The following is a 20,566-nucleotide window of genomic DNA, read 5'->3' as shown; positions in this document are numbered from 1 at the left end:
ACCTCAGCCGCAGCAACTTCTTCCTAGAAACATCGCCAAAGGCAAGGGAAACAAGGGCAAAAATGAACTATTGGGATTTCATCAAGATAAAAAGCTTTTGCACAGCAAAAGAAACAGTCAACAAAACCAAAAGACAACCGACAGAATGGGAGAAAATATTTGCAAATGACATATCAGATAAAGGGCTAGTATCCAAAATCTTATATAAAGAATTCATCAAACTCAACACCCAAAGAACAAATAATCCAATCAAGAAATGGACAGAAGACATGAACAGACATTTTTCCAAAGAAGACATCCAAATGGCCAACAGACACATGAAAAAGTGCTCAACATCGCTCGGCATCAGGGAAATCCAAATCAAAACCTCAATGAGACACCAACTCACACCAGTCAGAATGGCTAAAATTAACAAGTCAGGAAACGACAGATGTTGGCGGGGATGCGGAGAAAGGGGAACCCTCCTACACTGTTGGTGGGAATGCAAGCTGGTGCAACCACTCTGGAAAACAGTATGGAGGTTCCTCAAACAGTTGAAAATAGAGCTACCATACGATCCAGCAATTGCACTACTGGGTATTTACCCCAAAGATACAAATGTAGGGATCCGAAGGGGTACGTGCACCCCAATGTTTATAGCAGCAATGTCCACAATAGCCAAACTGTGGAAAGAGCCAAGATGTCCATCGACAGATGAATGGATAAAGATGTGGTATATATACACAATGGAATATTATGCAGCCATCAAAAGGAATGAGATCTTCCCATTTGCAATGACGTGGATGGAACTGCAGGGTGTTATGCTGAGTGAAATAAGTCAATCAGAGAAAGACATGTATCATATGACCTCACTGATATGAGGAATTCTTAATCTCAGGAAACAAACTGAGTGTTGCTGGAGTGGTGGGGGGTGGGAGGGATGGGGTGGCTGGGTGATAGACATTGGGGAGGGTATGTGCTATGGTGAGCGCTGTGAATTGTGCAAGACTGTTGAATCACAGATCTGTGCTTCTGAAACAAATAATGCAACATATGTTAAGAAAAAAGAAAAAGAAGATAGCAGGAGGGGAAGAATGAAGGGGAGTAAGTCGGAGGGGAAATGAACCATGAGACGATGGACTCTGAAAAACAAACTGAGGGTTCTAGAGAGGAGGAGGGTGGGGGGATGGGTTAGTCTGGTGATGGATATTAAAGAGGGCACATTCTGCGTGGAGCACTGGGTGTTATGCACAAACAATGAATCATGGAACACTACATCAAGAACTAATGATGTATGGTGATTAACATAACAATAAAAAAATTAAAAAAAAGTCACACAAAAAATCTTACAACAGTGTATTAATCATTATTAGTAGTTTGGCAATCATTTCTTCATACACATACACACACTAGTCCCAATACATTTTCTAACTTGCAATTTGTTCACAGGACAGTTACTGCTAATATATTAGCATTGTAACAGGCACTTTATTGAATTTTTACTGTTTCTAATGGCTTTTCAATTTGAGTTTCTTGGGTTTTCTAGATATATAATCACATCTATGCAAACAAAGACAACTGTGGCTCCTTTCAAATGTTTATATTCTTTAATCCTATTAATTTGCACTGGCTAAGATTTCCAGAACAATAGTAAGTAATAGTGGTGACAGTGAACATTCTTATTCCCGACTTTACTGGAAATGCAAAACTCATTGCTATACTGATTCTTAGGCAATAATTCATTCATATGAAAACTATGTAAAGAACATTTCTCACCTTGGTTTTATACTAAATAATAGAGAGTAACATGGTTTTTGTTAATTTGTAAGTTACTTTATTTAATTATGTAAATATTTTTTATTTAATTTTTTAAAAGATTTTATTTATTTATTTGATAGAGACACAGCAAAAGAAGGAACACAATCAGGGGGAGTGGGAGAGGGAGAAGCAGGCTTCCTGCTGACAGGGAGCCTGATGCAGGACTTGATCCCAGGACCCTGGGATCATAACCTGAGCAGACGCTTAACAACTGAGCCACCCAGGTGTCCCTAATTACGTAAATATTTCTAACATTATTTCATCTTTACCAGAAGCATAATAAAAAGGTATACCAACCTCTCCTGCTGACAACTTCTCTCTTACATTTTTCCAATAGATGTCTTTATTTTCAGTGTCAGTGAAGAAAAGTAGCCACTCTGCAAAGTCTTCTTTTCTCATGAAACTCAAACCTTTAGAAAACTGAAGGAATTCCATTTCTTGGACCTCTGTTTGTAAATTCTCCATAAATCTAAATGTTAAAATATAAAATTGATGTAAGGAACTAGTAGCATTCAAACTTAGTATTGTAAATAGGATTGCAAAGCACCTTCAGCAAAACCTACTGAGTAGCTGGCCTCTTCAAATGTTGAGTCAAACAAAGTATTAGTGCTGTGCAAGGAGTGGGGGAGTAGAGGATGCAGAGAAGCTGATTAAGTCCGATACTTGCTTCAATCTGTCACTCCCTATACTCTATTTGTTTATGCAAATTATACTTGGCAACCCATATTCTGATAAAGATTTACAAAATTATGTAAAATTTTGCTCTGATGTATCTGTAACAATTTTTTTCCAACACAGAAAAATTATCCATAATCAGAAAAACTTAACATTCAGTTGGGCTACCGTTTTTAAAATGTTAATCATAATTAATGGTTAATGTTTTTCAGATACGAAAGTTGATTAATGTAGTCAATGGCTTTGTATCAAAATCTTAGATTTACCTAAAAATATTTATAATCATTTGGACAGTAACATATGAATAAATGACTCAACATTCTTTTAAAAATAAAAACATGGCAGTTTGATCAAACGGTCATCAACAGCTCCCTGAGAAAAGTACAGGTTAAAAGGATATCAGATTTAAAAAAATCTTTGAACAAGAACTCAGAAATGCTGCAATTGATTTATTTATAACCTAAATCATATGAAAAGTAGTATCTCCATGTGTTTTAACATGTTGCAAATAGTTTTATTCACCTTTCTACATGTTAAAAATCTGTCATGTCACAATTTAATGGAATTATATGGGGGGTGAAAAATCTGTCTATTGCAGTTCAGTGGGAGAAAAACTGCCACTGTTCAAAAACTACTTGCTTTCGGCTCTACATTTATCCCATAAACCTTAAAAGCATGAAGGGGGAGTTTGATTTTAGGCTTCTGTGTGATAGGTAAGAGTTTGTTACCTACAACATTTTCTGAATGTACTAGGATATACAGATTTATCAATGCCATGTGTCTTTCTGGGTCAAGGCAGAGGTTTGTCTAAAATATGAAGCATTTCCAGTTTGGGTTGATAGATCGATGAAATCTTTTACTGATATGCCTTGTCCTTTGTTTTACTGAGTTTTATTATACCATGCACTGTGAGAAAATTCAACTTACTAGGATTGTTAAAAAAAATGCTTTACTTGCAAATGAGTGTACAGTGAATTTAAGAAAGTAGAGAATATGGTATAAACACATTACTAACTCGCTCCTTTTCTTTTTCTTTTTCTTCAGGCCCTGAGGTTGAAATATTATAAATTTAACTGCTGTTAAACTATACATTGTCTGGTTTAAGCTACTTTCATCTTACTAACTATACTAGTTTTGATGAACATAAGTATATTTTAGGAAAACCATCTTTCCTTAACTCTAAAATTATAGATCTTGTTATGACTTGAAAATCTTGGAACATGATTACTGGACATAAATATATGAATTGAATTTATAGTAAATAGAGTCACCAGATACATTCTGAACAAATTAAATAGATTATAAATTAGTGGATTAATTGGAACAATGGGAAAAAAATCTGATTCTCATCTTTTTTTTTTTTAATTTTTTAGGTCACAGGGTGCTGGAGCTGGCTCCTACCAGCTCTGAGAATCCATTGTGCACATGTTTTTCCACCTCTATTTCATGTATGACAGCTTGAAACTGGCTTGGTAGAATATATACATTACTCACTGGTAAATGCTACAAATCAGGCTGCTCTTCCTGAGAGCAGATTGTTAAACTTATTTATTAGCACACCACTGCTTATAGACATCTTTGAATTTATAAAAAACTCCTCATGAATTTAGAACATCCTCAACTAATTGGCATTTCTGAATTAAAGTACATCAGGAACATGGCACATACACACAAAATCTACAGTTACATACGGATCAATTCCCTGTGAAAAAGACCTGAAAACTAGCTGAAGAGCAGATAAAAGGTCCATATTGTGTCTCTGTAAAAACCCCACCCCAGGACAACCAATCAGGCTGGATCTCACAAATAAGCAGTATATCCCTGAGGAGTAATGGTCCTACTCTACATCAGGCACCCCAACCTTTGGCACCTACACTGCAGAGAAAAGCTCCCAAAACGTATGGCTCTGAAAGCCAATGGGGAAACAAAAACAGTGGGAAGAGAAATGTAGAAGAAAAGGCCCTAAAGAAAATAGAAAAAAGGAAAAAAGAGACTGGAAAAACAGAGGTAGTGATGCAGAGTCAGTAAGGGCCATCAACAGTTGTCTAAGTAGCCTGAGCATCATTTTCTCCCCCCTGAGCTATATATATGCTGATACAGAATGGATTTTTCACAATTAAATTACCTGTTGATTTCATAACAATGAATAAACACTGACATTCCAGCAGACAGAGCTTAAATTATACTTTAGTTTTTCTTTAAATGGCTAAGAGGGGGACACCTGGGTGGCTCAGTCGTTAAGCGTCTGCCTTCGGCTCAGGTCGTGATCCCGGGGTCCTGGGATCGGGCCCCGCATCGGGCTCTCTGCTTGGCAGGGAGCCTGCTTCTCCCTCTCCCTCTGCCTGCTGCCCCCCATACTCATGCTCTGTTAAATAAATAAATAAATAAATAAATAAATAAATAAAATCTTAAAAAAAATATAAATGGCTAAGAGGTATTTCAGTCTTTTCACTGTAAAAAGCCAACCAAACCAACCCAAAAAACAATAACCCGAACAAATCACAAATTTATCCACATACTCTGTCATTAACTGATAAGTTTCTCTTGACATGTGGTAGTATCTACTTAACGCATCTTCTATCCCTCTGGTCACCTGGTCTAGTGCTAGGTCCTTGAAAGCCCATTCACTGTACCTAACCACCTACCAGGGAACTGTGGGACTAATTCTTTCAGAAACTTTGTGACCATTTAAACCTTTTAAGAGAAACCTGGGTCTGAATTTCTAAGACCTGTAACCCTGGACCAAGTCCCTTTTTAATCTCATCAAATTCCAGCTGTAAAAAGGGAAGACTCCTATCTGACTTTCTAAGGATAGGTGAAATAATAGATGTGAAATTACTCAGACAAATGTCAGGCATGTAGTGATGGCACTGAGTCTGCAGGTAACCACCCTCCCTTTTCATCCTTACTCAAGCCCAGACTTAGTATCAAGAATTAGCTACTAAATTGCTTCAGCCACTCTCTTACCCTCAGCTCCCTGTGGCTGTTGAAGGCCTTCTTCAAGGGCAGCCTGAAGAAAATCATACTATTGCGCACAGTGACACCTGCAGAAATTAATGGTCTACACCTGTAACTGGGTCTTCAACCCTGCCAACACCCTGCTGCTAGGCCAGAGAGCTCTCTTTATTTCACATGGTGGCTATTTCAATTTGTTTACTTTCTCTACAAAACTATCTCACTGGCTTTCTATTTGTCCTCAGCAGATGACTTGCCCCAACTTCTCAGAGAAACTAGAGGTCACTACTTAGGAAATTCTCTCATTTTCTTTCTATCACTCTAGGAATGTAACAGCACACATCCCCCTTCTCACCACTGCCAATCTCTTTTCTGTCCTAGTGAAAAGGAGGAGTCCCTTTTCCTGTTGATGGCTACCTGTGCTCTGAATTCCACCTATATTTCTCTAGTTCTTCCTTCTCAGGAGGCTTGCTCCTCTGGACTCCCATTCACTCCTGCCATTGTCTTTCCCTCTTCATATCATCATTTAAATATGTGGGGAAACCTTTCTTACATTCCCTTTCTGCTACTGCCCCCTCTCTTCCTTTGCTATAGTCAATCTCCTTCAAAGAATTACCTGTATTTCTTTCTCTACTCACCCCTCACTCACTGCTCAACCCACTGCAATTTGCCTTTGGCTCCCACTGACCACATCTACCCTACATTCATCATTTTCTTTCCTAAACTTGTTCTTACGTGTGTTCTCTAGCTCAGTGAATAGGTATCACACATTTCATTGGCTCCACTCAGAAACCAGGCAGTAGCTTAGATTTCTCCTCATTTACTCTTCATCCAGTCACCAATACTATTAAGTCCCTTCTCCTAACTAATCCCTCAGATTTCTCCACTTCCTTTCTGTTCCTACTGCCACCACCCTGGTCTAATTATTATCCTTTCTTCTCTATTAATGCAATAGTCTCTAACAGATCTCCTTGCCTTTTGTCTGATTTCCTTAGCCAATCTGCTGGATCTGATGTTCACCTTACTTCCCTGCTTCAAGGCCTTCACAGCTCTCTGTTGTTGTTGGCATGGCACAAAAGCCTTCACAACTGTGCCCGTGTTGACCTTCCCACCTTTATCTCTCACATTTCTGATTAAGTCACAATGAACTTCTAATTTCCGAATCTGCCATGTCTTCTCCTGCGTTCAGACATATTATCTATTTAGTACTCATTGGATTTGCGTTAACACTGGCTTGATAATTCCTGCCAATGTTATGCAGATATGGGTTCTTTTCCTGAGAAATTAAAAACACGAACTATCTGAACAGAGCAGTAGTCTATCTACATTACGTCAGTTAAATTATTCTGTGGAATGACAATAGACTTAAAATATTTCTGAGAATTTTTTTCTAACTTAAATTCACTGCGTACTGACAGTCCCATACCATGGACCTATCTAGTACAGGATATTCTGTATATTGTCAGTTCGTAATCAGAATTCTGGGCCAAAGAGTTAGATAAAAACATCAATATTTTGTAAAGTAAAATTTGACCCAAAGATTTAAACAAAATTATGTTTTATTGGACTATAAAACAGATTTTTAAATAACTGCTTTTTCCTTAGTGTAAAGTCTACAGGTGCTAAGGGATGTTTTTGTTCCAGAAACTTCTAAGTTCTTTTGTGTGAAGAATTTAAACTTATAATTTAAGAATTTAAATAATGCATGAAACAAAATCTGGAATATTGATTAAATATATCAATACTTTTTCCTACTGATAAAAGAATAGAATGGAATAAGCATTGCTAAAAGAGTCACTTAAAATGGAGTTGGGAGGATGCTAAAGAAGCAGGGCCTATGCATATCTCCTGTATCAATCCTCAGAAAAATGCTAAACTTGGATCATTGCCAAACTGCAAACATCCAGGATGAACATCTGCTGCATGCAAGAATGGACTTAAAAGGACTTTCTGCCTAGCACTAATCATAAAAAAAACAACTTATGTGCCTAAAATTCCTCCTTTGCCTTTAAAAATCCCAAGCTCCTTTGTCTCTTTGAAGCACAATCTGGGTTGCTGCCTTAATTTCTGTCTTCTGAGCTGCGATTCCCAAGATCCCAAATAAATGCTTTTTTTTTTTTTTACAGCCTTGCCTTTCCCTTTTCTTATTTGACACATCATATATATATTAATTGCTTTGTAACTTTGTATTTGTTGGTAAATTTAATTACATTACTAGCATATTTCCAGAAGACTTTATAAGGGTAGGGATTCTTCATAAAACTGATACAACTTCTCAATTACTACTGAATTTTCAAATACAAAAATTGATAATAAAAGTGGAAACAACTCTGCCATCTGTGATGAAAAATACAAGTGGTGTCTAGTTTTCTCTTTTCACTTAAAAAATCCTTCTCTCTGAATTTTAAAGTGGTCAGTCCTTGGGGGAAAAAAGATGAATATGCTATAATTTTATTTTAGTTTTGATTTTTTTTCTTTAGAAGTTGGATTAAGGAACCTTCGGCAAGAGACTGAGGAAATTCTAAGCTGAAGAAGTATCTTGACCAAGAGAGCTGGGGAAATGCAAACAGAGAAAAAAGCCAGAGAAAAAGAATTCCCTAAGGAAAGAGATCTAGGAACTGGGAAACAAAGCTGCTAGAAACTCTAAAAATAATTTAAGTTGATAAGAGTTTGGCACATATTCTGAGTGCCTACTATGTGTTACATTGTGTATACTTTAATATGTTACCTCATTTAATTCTCAGATCAACCTCAGACTTTTCATGTGGGGGATAGGACATTAACATAAATAAGAGTAGAAAGAACAGAATAAAGATTAAGGGAGAAATTTGCATGAATTAGAGATCTGCTCTTTTCCTTTATTAGATTATAAAATTGTTATGATTTCTAATTTTTAAATTTAGTTTTATAGTTACTTACAACTCTCTAAAATGGGCAGGACAAGTATCATTTTATAAATTTTTACAGGGCACCTGGGTGGCTCAACTGGTTAAGTGGCTGCCTTGGGCTCAGGTCATGATCCCAGGGTCCTGGGATCGAACTGCACTGGGCTCCCTGCTCAGCAGGGAGCCTGCTTCTCCCTCTCCTGCTCCCCTTGCTTATGCTCTTTCTGTCAGATAAATAAAATCTTAGAGAAAATTAATTTTTACAAAGAATAAAAATGGTACATGATTTGCCAAGACCATACAGCTAAATAAATGCTAAATAGCATAACTAGGATTTACACCTATTTGTATCCCAAGTCCAGTGCTTTTTCCCTTTTATATTGCTACCAATTTCTAAATTTTTCGTATTTAATTATTAGTACTTGTACTTGCCTATTAAAGTGTAAAGTGGTTTTAAAGAAAAAGCTGAATTTTAAAAGCTGAAAGGAAGTATGCCTCCATGCTTAAAACTGTGATTTTAGTTGTTCTCTGCTGATAGATGCTATAAAAAAACAGCCTGTGAAATCTGAAATTTGTTGCTGGTCTTACTATAACTGTTAAGAATGTAAGTCTTTATATTACACAGTGTCCTTTTTTACAGGACCCATGGGAAACTTTCTTTCTGGCCCTATGAGGAATAAATGCCCCCTCCCCCTTACGTAGAATCAGTGCTTAGGGATGCAGTGAATTGTGTAATTGATCACGTATCCCTCTTCATACTGTCTGTCAAAAGCCCAGAGTCAAATTTGTGGTTTATTCTCAGCAAGTGCATAGAATCTCATGATTTGTACTTTGTGTACTAGCCTAATTACTGACTGCATTTTATGACACTACCATTGTTTTTCTTTTCTTCATCTTTCTCATCTTCTGATAAGCCACCTACTTATATTCTATTACAAGTGCCAATTTACAGCTGGACTCCTGTTTAGAATAAGAAATTATATATAAATCAACATATTAAAAACTATGCATGAATACATTCATTATAATTATATATAATCACATAATAAATTAACATATTTATATAAACTTATTAAGTAGATATCAGCATTATCATTTCAGAGATGAAGAAATGGACTGGACTGGAGACTCAGATTAAACTGCTTGTTCAACAAAGCCCACTTAATAAATGGTGAAGTTCTGCATTTGAATCCAGGTCTGTATAAATCACAAATATGTGTTTTTCAAAATCAATACTGTTTCTCTAAATGAGAAGCTAATATCTATAGGCAAATATTGTAAGTAGCTACCACAAAAGCTGTAATTTTGTGTCACCTTCCTTGCCTTTCCTTGAAACCAATAAGCTATATCTCCTAAAATATCCCTTATCAGAGAAACTGTAAGAAGGAGGCTGAGACCAAGAACAAACATCTCTTTTATAAGGAAGAGGATACATTACACTCCCATAAAAACCAGACTCAAAACTCCAAATAACACAGGTCACAAAAATTTTCATGGAATTTTAATTATTAATTTGGTCAGTATGTTGGTGAAAAGTTTTAGAAACATTATATATACACAGAGGCTATTTTCTGTTATTTTATGACTTATGCAAAATTTTAAAGACATTTTATGATCATCAATTCTAGCTAGTACAATAATAATTTTAACTTTAGGAGAACTTTGCTCTGTCCAAGAGACAAGTTCTTGAAAAACTGCATTCATTCATCCATCCAATCCATTCATTTAAAGATTTTATTTATTTGCCAGACAGCAAGTGAGAGCAAGAGAGAGAGAGAGAATACAGGCAGGGGGAGGGGCAGGCAGAGGGAGAAGCAGGCTCCTGGCTGAGCAAGGAGTCCAATGTGGTATTCGATCCCAGGACCCTGGGATCATGACCTGAGCCGAAGGCAGACAGTTAAGACAACTGAGCCACCCAGGCGTCCCAAGAAACTTCATAAAGCATTTGTTGTTAATTGGATCTTTTTTTTTAACTGCATGATGGCATGACAAATTTCACTGAGTTCATTATTTACAGAAATGCTAGTAAAAATTTTTTTTAAAGTAAAGAATTTTAAATAAAATTATCCCTTTAAAGAAAATTAAAGTTAGCACAACTTTAAAAATTAACCAGGTACATAATAAAATAAAATTAAAAAAAAAGTTTCCTTCAAAGTATCCAATAAAATTAGAGAATTGCTAAAAAAAAAAAAAAAGTTAACCAGGTTAGGGAATCTTAAAACGAAGGGGGAGTGGTGTATTAGTGTGAACAAGTACAGCTGATGATAATGGCTTTGTTTGGTTTTATTTTTACATTTATTTGAGAGAGACAAAGATAGTGACAGAGAGCATGAGTGAGATGAGCTGGGAGGAGGAGAGGCAGGCTCTCCGCTGAGCAGGGAGCCCGATGCGGGGCTCGATCCCAGAACCTTGGGACCATGACCTGAGCTGAAGGCAGATGCCCAACCGAGCCACCCAGGTGCCCCGAAACTTGGGTCTTCATGCATTCCACCTCATTCCTCAATCACTAAGCCCTACAATTTAATCTCCTAAATAGGTCTTGAAACCTCTATTTCAAAATCCTTATTGCCACTACACCAGTTCAAGGCTCTCATTATTTCTTATTTGGAATATCTGAATGGTCTTCTCTCTCATAAAATCTATCCTTTATTCTGCTGCCAGAATGACAGGCACAGCTGACCAGGTATATCCCTCACGCATAGTTCTTCAGGGCCTCCCACTGTTAATTCAAGCTTGATCTTTCGGAGTACAAAAATTTCCGAAGGCAAGTACACACTTCTCCAGCCTCTGTTCTCACCTTTTATCACACCACCTTACATCTACTCTACACTCAGCTGCGTGTAATTCCCTTTACGAACCATACATTTTCATGCCTCTACATCTTTTCTCATGCTGTTCTCTTTTCCTCAAATGTTTTCCTGTCCACACCAATTCTGCCTGGGTAATTTCTGCCCATCTGTCAAGATTCAGCTTAGGTGCAATTTCCTTCAAAAAGTCTTCCCTGATCAACTACTCCCAAACTCCAAACTTGTACACTATGTGATCTGTGCTACCAAAAACCCCTATACATCTGTGACAGCCCTGACTAAAAAAAAAAAAAAAAAATAAATAAAATAAAAATGTATTCTATAACACATATTACTTTTCATAATAGGTTAGATATTTTTGAGCATAGTAATTTCAGTTTATATTTAATGGGTTTTGTTCACAGACATAAATACTATATAGATCCATACATTTAGTTTTATTGTCTGCAGTTCTGGGAAATGAGTATATTCAGTTGTTTTATAAACTTTTACCTATAAATTTTTTTTTCCAGAATACCCGTTTTTAATTTTATTATGTTATGTTAGTCACCATACAATACATCATTAGTTGTTGATGTGGTGATCCACAATCCACTGTTTTCATATAACACCCAGTGCGCCGTGCAGTATGTGCCCTCCTTAATACCCATCACCGGGCTAACCAATCCCCCCACCCCCTCCCCTCTAAAACCCTGTTCGTTTCTCAGAGTCCATAGTTTCATGGTTCATCTCTCCCTCCGATACCCCCCCATTTTTCCCTTCCTTCTCCTGATGTCCTCCATGCTGTTCCTGATGTTCCCCAAATAAGTGAAACCGTATGATAATTGACTTTCTCTGCTTGACTTATTTCACTTAGCATAATCTCCTCCAGTCCCACCCATGTTGATGTAAAAGTTGGGTATTCATCCTTTCTGATGGCTGAGTAATATTCCACTGTATCTATGGACCACATCTTCTTTATCCATTCATCTGTTGAAGGGCATCTTGGCTCTTTCCACAGTTTGGCTATTGTGGACATTGCTGCTATGAACATCGGGGTGCATATGGCCCTTCTTTTCACTACATCTGTGTCTTTGGGATAAATACCCAGGAGTGCAATTGCTGGGTCATAGGGTAGCTCTACTTCTAAATTTTTGAGGAACCTCCACACTGTTTTCCAAAGAGGCTGTACCAACTTGCATTCCCACCAACAGTGTAAGAGGGTTCCCCTTTCTCCACAACCTCTCCAACATTTGTTGTTTCTTTCCCTGCCCATTTTTGCCATTGTAACTGGTGTAAGGTGGTACCTCAATGTGGTTTTGATTTGAATTTCCCTGATGGCTAATGATGATGAACATTTTTTCATGTGTCTGTTAGCCATTTGTATGTCTTCTTCAAAGAAGTGTCTTTTCATATCTTCTGCCCACTTTTTGACTTGATTGTTTTTTGGGTGTTGAGTTTGAGAAGTTCTTTATAGATCTTGGATACCAGCCCTTTATCTGTAGTGTCATTTGCAAATATCTTCTCCCATTCTGTGGGTTGCCCCTTTGTTTTGTTGACTGTTTCCTTTGCTGTGCAGAAGCTTTTTACTTGATGAAGTCCCAATAGTTCATTTTTGCTTTTGTTTCACTAGCTTTTGGAGATGTATCTTGAAAGAAGTTGCTGTGGGCAATGTCAAAGAGGTTACTGCCTATGTTCTCCTCTAGGATTTTGATGGATTCCTGTCTCACGTTGAGGTCTTTCATCCACTTTGAGTTTATCTTTGTGTGTGGTGTTAGAGAATGGTCGAGTTTCATTCTTCTGCATGTGGCTGTCCAATTTTCCCAGCACCATTTATTGAAGAGACTTTTTTTCCATTGCATGTTTTTTCCTGCTTTGTCAAAGATTATTTGACCATAGAGTTGAGCATCCATATCTGGGTTCTCTATTCTGTTCCATTGGTCTATATGTTTTTGTGCCAGTACCATGCTGTCTTGGTGATCACAACTTTGTAATATAGCTTGAAATCGGGCAACGTGATGCCCCCAGCTTTGTTTTTCTTTTTCAACATTTCCTTGGCGATTCGGGGTCTTTTCTGATTCCATACAAATTTTAGGATTGTTTGTTCCAGCACTTTGAAAAATGTCAATGGAATTTTGATCGGGATGGCACTGAAGGTATAGATTGCTCTGGGTAGCACAGACATTTTAACAATGTTTATTCTTCCGGGGTGCCTGGGTGGCTCAGTCGTTAAGCGTCTGCCTTCAGCTCAGGTCATGGTCCCAGGGTCCTGGGATCGAGCCCCACATCGGGCTCCCTGCTCCGCGGGAAGCCTGCTTCTCCCTCTCCCACTCCCCCTGCTTGTGTTCCCTCTCTGGTTCTGTCTGTCAAATAAATAAATAAAATCTTAAAAAAAAATAAAATAAAATCCTTTAAAAAAAAACAATGTTTATTCTTCCAATCCATGAGCATGGAATATTTTTCCATCTTTTTGTGTCTTCTTCAATTTCTTTCATGAGTGTTCTGTAGTTCCTAGAGTATAGATCCTTTACCTCTTTGGTTAGGTTTATTCCGAGTTATCTTATGGTTTTTGGTGCTAGTGTAAATGGAACAGTTTCTCTAATTTCTCTTTCCACAGTTGCGTTGTTAGTGTATAAGAAAGCAACTGATTTCTGTGCATTGATTTTGTATCCTGCCACATTACTGAATTGCTGTATGAGTTCTAGTAATTTGGGGGTGGAGTCTTTTGGGTTTTCCACATAAAGTATCATGTCATCTGCGAAAAGAGAGAGTTTGACTTCTTTGCCAATTTGAATACCTTTTATTTCATTTTGTTGTCTGACTGCTGTTGCTAGGACTTCTGATCTGATCAGAAAGGATGAATACCCAACTTTTACATCAATCCTTGAGGAATGTTCCCTCTACCCCTATACTCTGAAGAGTTTTAATCAGGAAAGGATGTTGCATTTTGTCAAATGCTTTTTCTGCATCAATTGAGAGAACCATATGGTTCTTCTCCCTCCTCTTATTAATGTGCTCTATCACATTGATTTGCAAATGTTGAACCACCCTTGCATCCTGGGGATAAATCCCACTTGGTTGTGGTGGATGATCCTTTTAATGTATTGCTGGATCCTATTAGCTAGGATTTTGTTGAGGATTTTGGAATCCATATTCATCAGGGATATCAGTCTGAAATTCTCCTTTTTGATGGGGTCTTTGCCTGGTTTGGGGATTAAGGTAACACTGGCCGCACAGAATGAGTTTGGAAGTTTTCCTTCTGTTTCTGTTTTTTGAAACAGCTTCAGTAGAATAGGTATTATTTCTTCTTTGAATGTTTGGTAGAATTCCCCAGGGAATCCATCAGGCCTTGGCCTCTTGTTTTTTGGGAGGTTTTGGATCACTGCTTCAATCTCGTTACTGGTTATTGGCCTATTCAGTTTGTCAATTTCTTCCTGTTTCAGTCTTGGCAGCTTATAGGTTTCCAGGAAGGCCTCCATTTCATCCAGATTGCTCAGTTTATTGGTATATAGTTGTTGATAATAATTTCTAATAATTGTTTCTATTTCCTTGGTGTTAGTCGTGATCTCTCCCCTTTCATTCATAATTTTATTAATTTGGGTCCTTTCTCTTTTCTTTTGGCTAAGTCTGGCCAGTGGTTTATCGATTTTATTAATTCTTTCAAAGAACCAACTTCTAGTTTCGTTGATCTGATCTACTGTGTTTCTGGTTTCTAATTCATTGATCTCTGCTTTAATTTTAATTATTTCTCTTCTAATGCGTGGCTTAGGCATCGTTTGTTGCTTTTTCTCTAGTTCTTTAAGGTGTAGAGTTAGTTGAATTCAGGATTTTTCTATTTTTTTGAGTGAGGCTTGGATGGCTATGTATTTCCCCCTTAGGACCGCCTTTGCAGTATCCCATAGGTTTTGGACTGATGGTCTCTGTGGATAGGTCTGATGTTATTCTGATGTTCCTCCCTCTGTACGTAAGGAATCTCTTCCCCCTAACTGCCCTTAAGATGGTTTCCTTGGTTGTAAGATTTGCAAGTTTTACTATTACATGCCAGGGTGTTGGCCTGTTTTCCTTGATCTTGGGAGGGGTCCTCTCTGCCTCTAGGACGAGAATGTTTGTTTCATTCTACAATTTGCTCAAATACATCTTCTAGTCCTCTCTCTCTCTCCACTCCCTCCGGGATTCCAATTATTCTGACATTGGAACACTTCATGGTGTCACTTATTTCTCTGATTCTATTTTCATGGATTCTGAGTTGTTTTTCCCTGAGCTCCTTTTTTCCCTTTTTATCTATTATATTGTCTTCCAGGTCACTTATTCGTTCTTCTGACTCAGCTACCCTAGCTGTTAGATTATCTAGATTGGATTGGATCTCACTGATAACATTTTTAAGTTCTGCCAATTCAGCTTTCATTTCTGCCCTTAGAGACTCTATGTTGCCATTAATTGATTTCTCATTCTAGCCATTGTCTTCACAATTGCTAGCCTGAATTCCATCTCCGACATCTTGGTTATATCTGCATCCATTTGTAAATCTGCAGCATAAGTCATAATCTCTGAGTCTTTTCTATTTTGGGGGCTCCTCCTCCTAGTTATTCTGTTGATGGGTGTTTGAGGGAATGTACAGAGCCCAAATTATTGACCAGAACCCAAGCAAGATGCACCTGTTTTCTTGGGACCTTAGGGTTGCTGGCCTCTTGTTTTCCCAGCCTGTCTTCTGGGGGAGGGGCCTGCCATGCTGTTACTCAGGCAGCCCTGTTTGGGCGGAGTTGCCCTGCCCCCTTGTGGCCGGGGATGGGCTCAGCGGGAATCAGTTTTTGTGGCTTTTGTTCTCTGGCAGCTTTCCCTGGAGGCTTTCTGCGTCTCTTCCAAGAGTCAGAGCAGAAGAGACCGTTTCCAACCCTCTGCCTCAGAATAGAGAGACCGCAGTCTGTTCTTCAGTGAGCTCTCCAGGCCACATCATCTCCGTTTCTGTCCGTGCTGCTATAAATTGCAGTGGCCTGGGTTGTGGGCCCCTCTGCAGCGCCCCCAGTCCTGCCTCCAGGTTGGGGCCCGTCTCTGCCCTTTGTGCTTCTAAAACTGCCAGCCACTCCCAGTTCCACACACACGACCCGCCGCTCTGGGTTTCTGCCCCGGGGGCTGCCCTAAAGTCCTTTCCCCACCCTACTGGTCTGCGAGTCTGTGCCCCATCCCCAGCATGCGAGGCTGTCATTCACCGGTGGTGTAGGGTCCCCACGGCCAGGCACCCTCCCGCTGCCGTTTATCCTCCGATATCTGCCCCCGGAATCACGGCTCCCCGCTTCATACCTCGAAACCAACCGCCTGTGATATTCTGTTTGTAGAGATCCAGATCTTCTCACATCTCAGGCTGGTTTCGTGGGTGCTCAGAGTGGTCTGGTAGATATCCAGCTCAATTCTGGGGACCAGTTGAAATAGGGTCCCCTACTCCTCCGCCATCTTTCCAAATCTCAAATTTTCTTAAATGAATATAAATATTTGCATTTACCTTCGAAATTCCTGATAATGAAGTTTTCTTTCTCCTCTTTTTCCAAAGAAATGTATCTGAAGGGTTGTGGTAATTTCAGGTTCTTTCACTGTTGATTCCTATAAAAAAAAAAGATACAATAATTTCAAGTAATTATAACCAAGAACAAAAATGGACCCTGTAACCTGGAATTCTTTAGGATAATATCCATAAAGATTCTTGTAACAACAACAACAAAGGTGGAAGAATCCTATATGTTATTTTGCATAATACTATTCTATAACTGTCTCTGCTCAAGCAAGAGAAAAACAATAAGGGCTAAAATACTCAAGATGGACTTCAGCAGTAAACAAAATCTTAGATCAATCCAAAAAGAGAGCTTAGAATAGTGAAATAAATACTATTTCAAAATGTGATCTCGAGGCATTATTTTTTAATTTTATTTAATTACCTGACAGAGAGAGGGCACAAGAAGGGGGAGCGGCAGACAGAAGGAAAGAGAGAAGCAGGACCCCCCCCCCCAAAAGCAGGGAGCCTGATGTGGGACTTGATCCCTGGACCCTGGGATCATGACCTGGGCCAAAGGCAGACACTTAACTGACTGAACCACCCAGGTGCCCCTCGAGGCCTTTTTTAATGAAGCAGGACTGAGAGAATTAAAGCCAGAAGGCCTTTGAGTTTTTGCTGAATATTAGAAATATTTGAAAAACACCTGCTTTTCATAATTATAAAATTAATAATTGAGAATTCCATTAAAGTACTGCATAAAGCAGATTCACAGATTATTTCTCCTTCAAATCTCTAATATCATAAACAAAAATGACAACAGAACTGCTAAAAGACTTTCAGCCACAACTAAACAATAAAAGGGGTTACAAATTTAAACTAAATATTTTGAAAAGGAGCAGATGGAAAAAGAAACACTAGATTCAGGTGTCGGATGGTCCCCCATGTCTGCTAATACTACCCCTAACCCTACTTCTCAGAAATAGCCGTGGGAGTGAGACTATTAGATTAGAACTTCATTAAAAACTTCAATTTAGTGATAGCAGATTAGTGGGGACAAGTCAAGGACAACTCCAATAGAAGCTCCTATAGAGCTCGCTGAGACTTAAGCAGAGGGCAGGAGGGCTTCCAGGGTGCAGAATCTTTCAGGGCACTATGTTAAATTGAGGGACTAACCCTAAGCCCATAGAGTGGGATGTACCTTGGAGGGGAGGAGTGAGCTATGTCTAGGACACTTAATGAGATCAGAAGGATGAACAGAATATTGGTTCTTGAGGAAGGGCTGCATTTACCCCAGAGGAGTCTCCTCCCCCCTTGCTTCCACCCCTTTGGTCTACAGAGAAGTGGACCAAAATGTAAGGACAAGATAAATTGTTCCAGATAAGGTGGGAAGAGATCAAGGAGAATTTTCTTTGTGCTCTACCACAGCAATGAGAAAATCTGGACAGAACGTGAGCAAAAGAAACAGCATGATAACTAAGCAAAGGCACCATATCAAGAAATAGAGCAAATCAGCAAAAGACACAAAACACCCAGTCTAGAACACATAATGCAGGGAACAATGTATGTCCCCGTAAACCCTTCATTTATATTAAAAATTTTTTCTATTTTGAGACAATTGTAGATTCACACACAACTGTACAAAATACAGAAAGATCTCTTGTACCATTACTCAGTTTCCTCCAATGGTGACTGGTGACATCTTGCAAAACAATATAACTTGATACAGTCAACACAGAGAAGAACATTTCCCTCACTATGACAATCCTTTATTTGCTCTTATAGCCACACTGATTTCTCTCTCAGCCACCCTCTCTTTGACCTCTGGCAACCGCTAATCGACTTTCTTTTCCTATAATTTTATTTCAAAATCTTATATAAATAGAACCATATAGTATATAATTTTTGGTATTGGCATTTTTGGTTCAGCACGATTCTCTGGATATTCATTCAGGCTGTTGTTGTATCAACAGTTTGTTCCTTTTTATTGCAGAGTACTATTTCATTGTACAGATTACCAGTTTAACCATTCACCTCTTGAAGGATATCTGGGTTGTTTCCAGTTTTTGGCTATTACAAGCTGCTAAAAAAATTTGTGGACAGGTTTTAGTATGAACACAGTTTTTCATTTCTCTAGGATGGATGCCCAGGAGTGCAGTTACTGTTTTATCACAGTGGCAGTATCATTTTACATTCCCACTAGTAGTGGATGAGTGATCCAGTTTCTCTGCATCTTGCAGCCATTTGGTATTGTCAATTACTTTAAGTCATTTGATGAGTTTGTTGTGGTATCTCACTCTGATTTTAATTTGCACTGTCCTATGATTAATGATGTTGAGCATCTTTTCATGTGGTTGTTGGCTATTTGTTTATATCCTTTGGGAAAATGTCTATTCAAGTCCTTTGCCCAGTTTTTTAACTGGGCTGTCTTCTTTTCTTTAAATCTTTAAGTTCCAGTTAAACATATAGTGTAATATTAGCTTCAGGGGTACAATATAGTGACTCAACACTTCCATACATTAGCCCTCCTTAATCCCCATCACCTATTTCACCCATCCCCCCCATGCACCACCCTTCTGCTAACTACCAGTTTGTTCTTGATAGCTAAGAGTCTGTTTTATGGCTTGCCCCCCTCTCTTTTTTCTTCCCTATGTTCATTTGTTACATTTTGTTTGCTTCTTACATTCCACATGTGAGCAAAATCATATAGTATCTGTTTTTCTCTGAGTTAATGTTGAGTAGCATAATACTATTTAGCTCCATCCATGTCATTTTAAACAAGATTTCATTCTTTTATGGGTGAGTAATATTCCACTATATATACACAGCACATTTTCTTTATCCATTCATCAGTCGGTGGACACTTGGGCTCTTTCCATAATTTGTTTATTGTAGATAATGCTACTATAAACATAGAGGTTCATGTATTCCTTTGAGTTAGTATTTTCATATTTCTTTGGTAAATACCTAGTAGTGTGATTGCTGGATCATCGGGTACTTCTATTTCTAATTTTTTGAGGAACGTCCATATCATTTTCCAGAGTGGCTACACCAGTTTGCATTCCCACCAACGGTGCAAGACAGTTCCCCTTTCTCCAAATCTTCTTGTGTTGTTCATTTTAGCCATTCTGAAAGGTGTGAGGTGATATCTCATTGTAGTTTTGACTTGGCATTTCTCAGATAAGTGATGATGATTATCTTTTCATGTGTCTGTTGGTCATCTGTATATCTTTGGAGAAATGTCAATTCATGTATTCTGCCCATTTTTAAGTTGGGAGTATTTGTTTCTTTGGTGTTGAGTTGTAGGAGTTCTTTATATATTTTGGCTACTAACCCTTTATTGGATAGGTTATTTGCAAATATCTTCTCCCATTCTGTAGGTTGCCTTTTAGGTTTCCATCACTGTGCAGCAGGTTTATATTTTTATTATTTTTTAAAGATTTTATTCATTGGACAGAGAGAGACAGCGAGAGAGGGAACACAAGGGGGGGGGGGGTGGGAGAGGGAGAAGCAGGCTTTCCCGTTGAGCAGGGAGCCCAATGTGGGGCTTGACCCTGGGATTATGACCTGAGCTGAAGGCAGATGCTTAACGACTGAGCCACCCAGGCACCCCAGAAGGTTTTTATTTTTATTATTATTTTTAAAAAGATTCTATTTATTTGAGAGACAGAATGAGAGAAAGAGAGAGAGAGAGAGAGAGAGAGAGAGAGAGAGAGCGAGCACGAGAGGGGGGAGGGTCAGAGGGAGAAGCAGACTCCCTGCCGAGCAGGAAGCCCGATGTGGGACTCAATTCTGAGACTCCAGGATCATGACCTGAGCCAAAGGCAGTCGCACATTATTAACCAACTGAGCCACCCAGGTGCTGCACAAAGTTTTTATTTTGATGTAGTCTCAACAGTTTATTATCTTTGCTTTTACTTCCCTTGCCTCAGGAGACATAGCTAGAAAGAAGTTGCTGCCTGTGTTCTCTCCTAGGATTTTTATGG

The 20,566-nt window shown here is 38.5% G+C and overlaps 1 protein-coding gene across 4 annotated transcripts in view; it reads right to left on the bottom strand.

The window, feature by feature from the left end:
- MICU2 (mitochondrial calcium uptake 2) overlaps positions 1-20,566 on the bottom strand; it is a 171,717-nt gene that overhangs the window by 12,602 nt on the left and 138,549 nt on the right. For all 4 annotated transcript variants that reach the window (XM_025875190.2, XM_025875191.2, XM_073894798.1 and 1 more), the window contains 2 exons: positions 16,596-16,693; positions 2,095-2,266 (listed from right to left, as the gene is read on the bottom strand). In XM_025875190.2, coding sequence (XP_025730975.1) covers positions 2,095-2,266; positions 16,596-16,693 — 270 coding nt within the window. The remainder of the gene's footprint in view (positions 1-2,094; positions 2,267-16,595; positions 16,694-20,566) is intronic.

Source organism: Callorhinus ursinus, unplaced genomic scaffold, assembly GCF_003265705.2.
Source record: "Callorhinus ursinus isolate GAN/ISIS: 27379988/994484 unplaced genomic scaffold, GSC_fseal_2.0 scaffold7, whole genome shotgun sequence".
In the NCBI taxonomy this organism is placed as follows: Eukaryota; Metazoa; Chordata; class Mammalia; order Carnivora; family Otariidae; genus Callorhinus; species Callorhinus ursinus.
The sequence above is the reverse complement of the archived record's forward strand: the minus strand, read 5'-3'. Positions and strand labels throughout refer to the sequence as shown.